This window comes from Charadrius vociferus, unplaced genomic scaffold, assembly GCF_000708025.1.
Source record: "Charadrius vociferus isolate BGI_N301 unplaced genomic scaffold, ASM70802v2 scaffold251, whole genome shotgun sequence".
Lineage (NCBI taxonomy): Eukaryota > Metazoa > Chordata > Aves > Charadriiformes > Charadriidae > Charadrius > Charadrius vociferus.
In genome coordinates, this window is record NW_009646963.1 from 2167615 (window position 1) to 2171943 (window position 4329).

The 4329-nt window shown below is 40.6% G+C and overlaps 1 protein-coding gene across 1 annotated transcript in view; it reads left to right on the top strand.

The window, feature by feature from the left end:
* MKL1 (megakaryoblastic leukemia (translocation) 1) overlaps window positions 1–4329 on the top strand; it is a 45939-nt gene that overhangs the window by 16939 nt on the left and 24671 nt on the right. Inside the window, exon 2 of the mRNA XM_009895255.1 lies at window positions 1613–1678. Coding sequence (XP_009893557.1) covers window positions 1613–1678 — 66 coding nt within the window. The remainder of the gene's footprint in view (window positions 1–1612; window positions 1679–4329) is intronic.

The following is a 4329-nucleotide window of genomic DNA, read 5'->3' on the forward strand; positions in this document are numbered from 1 at the left end:
TCTTTCCCTCCCCTGTACTAAAGGAAGTAGTTTCCTGCCCAGGGTGCATATATTAAGAAATCCTAGTTTGGCTTAAGAAAGAGAAGAGGTAACTTGGTTGCACACTGTGTACAGAAGTACCTGCACAGGTAGGAAACATATTCTCCCTGTCATAAACCTTTCAAAGAAAGGTACATCAAGAGCCAAGGGAAGCGTAAGCTAGACAAATCCAAGTGAAAATTTAGTGCGCATTTAAATGAGGGTGATTAGCCGCTGCACAAACACTCAAGAAAGGGATGGATCTCTTGTTAACTTCATATGAAGACCAGAACCCTTACTGGAAGATGTGTCTTAGTCAAATGCAAACTGCAAATAGGAGGTTGAAAGAAACAGATAAAATGTGATAATGTGTGTAAGTAGATGAAGTGGCATCTTCTTACATTTTTTGATCCCTGCTTTAGGGAGTGTAGAGTATAAATTTGGATATAATGTATGAAGTTGAATGTATTGGACAAGAGAAAGGAAGCATAAGGGTTATAATGAGATTGTATAGTTGGACTGTACAAGGAGTAGTTGTGCTGTCTGGTGGTTCCACTACGTTTGTGTGGACCTCTCCTATGTGGACTATACAACAGACATAAGCTTGACAGAGAAATTGAAATGAAAACAGGGAAGATGCCATGTCATTCATTCTGTAATATTTTATGTTGAGTATACTTAGGGGCTTGGACTTGATTGCAGGCTGGATTCAGTATCTATTGATGTTCACTCAGGTTGTCCTGAATCGACGTGTGTGTGCGCGTGTGCGCATGTGATTTTTTTCTTCAATTTTGTAAGGTCCCTTTTGTATGGAAGTTGTCTTTGACTGTAAGACAAATCTCTAGAATATTGCTTTGATTATGTAGTTTAAAGGGAAAATGCTGTTATAATCTAAATGTGGAAATTACAGCTATTCAAGAGATTTGCATTAGAAAAAATATAATTGTATTTCATGCAGGTAATGTATATGTTCTATTACTCTAAAATAAATAGGAAAAATTTTAGTGATAAGGGATTCCTTTTACTGTGGAACAATGACACTTCTAGATATATCCATGATATTTCACTTTCATGAGGTGTTTCTGAAGGCGAATTTCTGAGTTGAGGAAGAAAATCAGCCTTGTAATTTAGGGTAATGACCAATAATTTTGTCATATCAATTTAATCTACACACGGTAATTAGAGTTTTCAGGAGTCATTAGCAGCTGGGGTGTCACTCTGTGTTTATTGGAGGATTGTCAGCCGGTGTTTCTCTTTGCTTGTTTTTTAATATTAATGGTTTGGAAAGAAGTTGGTGCTCTAGAAAGAATTGAGAAACAAGCCTGGCTTTGCGGATTTTTATCACCCTGCCAAGACCCTGCGCAACTTCCTCTGCCTGTTGCCCGCAGCAGAATACGGAAACCTGACTGCTGAAGGCCACTTCTGCAATTGCAGTGGTGCAGGGGAGCTGGGTGGGAGAGAGTGTCTTTTCGTTCTGCTGCTTGCTAGTGCCTTGGCATCCAAAGAAGAAAACGAGATGCGTTTGGGAATGTCTCCTCAGTTGTTTCTTGCACTGATGGGTTTCTTTCTCTTCCCTCTCTCTGCTCTTGTGCAGTGCTGCAGTTGAAGCTCCAGCAGCGACGCACACGGGAGGAGCTGGTGAGCCAAGGGATCATGCCGCGTAAGTATCACTTAAACTCTTTGTCTTCGTGTTTTTATGCATGGTTTTGAGTGGAGAATGGTTTCACATATGATTTGAAAGATCAGATTCTCTGTTTCTGGAAGAAAAACATCATATATAAGAGCCCCACCCTGTCCCACCCAATTTGGTCCTTCTGAAGCGTTGATACTCTAGGTATGGGGCCACCTCTGATACTGAGGAAGAGAGTCACAGCTCCAAGCATAACTGTACTCCAAAACAATGTTTTTATTTGATCACGGTGGAGAAGAGTCTTCTGGAGAACATGCTGTGTTAGAAGTGCTTTATATACTTCACCCATGCTGGTAATCACTCTTTTAACAGGCTTCCTGCCTCTGCAGTTTCTGTTCTTGTTTGTCAGCTCCCCAGACCTCTGAGGCAGTTGTAACTTTGTATGTACATATTCCATAACCTGAGTGAAAACAAGCTGTGCATACAAGATGTTAACCAGCAAGGGGCCATGTTTTATATTTGCAGCTAGAAAACATAGCTAGGAAGAGCCCTATGGGCATCAGCCAGTCCCTTTCCTGCAGGGGAAGGCAAAATCTGCAGAGCCAGAGAACTTTTACTTGTCTGAGTGGACACATAGGATATACCCTAATGCCAAGTTTTAATAAAGTCACTGTCAGGTTAGTGTTGGAGAAGGTAATTTTTGTTGTGTTCCCCTTCTTCCCCCCAAAATGCAAAAAGTTATCTGACAAATAGTTCTGTCATGCTTTTGTACCTCTGAACTAGATGACTTATAGGTAACAACTTGAAGGAAGACCAAAGAGCAAGTGTTTATTTTTGAGGCCGTCTCAGTTTCACTTAACAGCTTTAGTAAAAGGCAATGGATCAGGTATATGTTTTCTTCTGTCAAAAACTTTCCCCTCCCCCATTTCACAAACCTTATTTGAAATCAGTGTAGTAATGAGGAGTTTCTCGTTCCTTCTATTTCTGGGGTGCACACTGTAATATGACACAGAGGTGTGACTTAGACTTTGCTAAAGGCGTAAGGTTAGGCTGTCAGCTCTCTCTCTAAATGAAGAGAACCTGTCAGCAGCACTCTGTCAGCTGAAGTGGCTCTCTGGAAGGTAGTGACATGCTCAAGATGTTTCTGGGACCCCTGCTTAAAATTCTGTTACTAAATCAAAAAGGAAAGATTGTCCTGTCTGGATATAGTACATCACGCCCATCTTCTTATTTTTACCTGGGGAACTCATACACCTGCTTCTACAGAATACGCTTACTTGCTTTTTGATGAAAGACTCATGTCCCAGTGACTGTGCACTTTTACTAATGCTTCCCAGAAGAAAATGTTCCCGACTTCTTTGTCGTCTCCTGCTTTAGGTGGATAAATATGCAAATACTGTATTAAGTTATGTTCAGTACTGGCTTTCTTCAAAGTGTGGCTGGCCAAACTTGTGATTCCTAAGAGGGGTCTGCTTTATGGGCCCTTTGAAAATGAGGCCCTTGCAAGTAATTCAAATAAGGCACCCGCAGTAATTAGTCAGTCTTAAATTTGCTTAAAATATAGCCTAAATAACTAGTCTTTGCAGACTTGTGCCCTTCATTGCTTCATTTATGTCTCTTACATGTGAGTTTTATGACAGACCAAATAAGAATGCTTAGTGAAATATCGTTGTGAAAATATTGGCAACACATGAAAAGGTCCTTTCTGCAGTGTCGAAAAAACACTTTAGCAGATCTGTTCTAAACATGATTTGAAATTAGTTCTCTCCAAGCCATGGTATCATTTAGCCATACCTGCCAACTGGAAATAACCATAAATAGGGACATGTTTAAAACATTACTTTCCTGGCCCATTTTTAATGAGGAGATCAGATGAGAGTTAAATTGTGATACTTAAAGCAAAAGTACCGTTTTTAACCTGAGAAGTACAGAGGGTGACTAGAGGCCATGTTCTTCCTTAAGGAATCTCAGAGCCGTGACAGCTTTGCTTCTGCTTTGAGCAGTTCACAACAGACCTTTTTACTTACTACTGGGAATGTGCAGGTATCCTGTATTCTTTTATCTCTCTGCCCTGTACCCTCTGTCTGTGAAAACACTGAGGTACTTGGTTGTGTTCTTCTGTCATCTACTACTAAACATGGCTATACTGGGCCCCATGTCTCCCTCTTGAGTTTGTTAGTCAGGAACCAAGTCCCACACAGCCCTTTAGGATGATTTAATGGAAATATAAAAGTGGGAATCCAGGGGATAGTCTTGTGCTGAATGAAATAAGCTAGAGCACGTTTTCCATGTGAACTGCAGGTTGGCTTCTAGACTTTATTTTCCATCTGGAGAGCCTTAACACTCTTGAAAGAATTGTGGTAATTGTGGTTGTATCTATGTTAGCATTATAGCTTGCATCAGGAAGGTGCTTTTGAAGCGAAGCTCCTGATTGCACCTGCCTACTGTACCTTGTTTTGCACCATGAAATGAAGTTTGAGAGTTGGATTAAATTGTGATGAAAGTAAACTGGAAAATATTCTACCTACAGCTAATATGCATTCAGTCCATGGAACCAGACTACACCTTGTCTGGCATGCCACCTCCCATTTCACTTTCACATATAGAGTGTGGATGTCAGTTCCTTACAGCTGTTACTCTGTGCAGATTTGGTCTTACTGTGCTATCCTACATGTTAATTT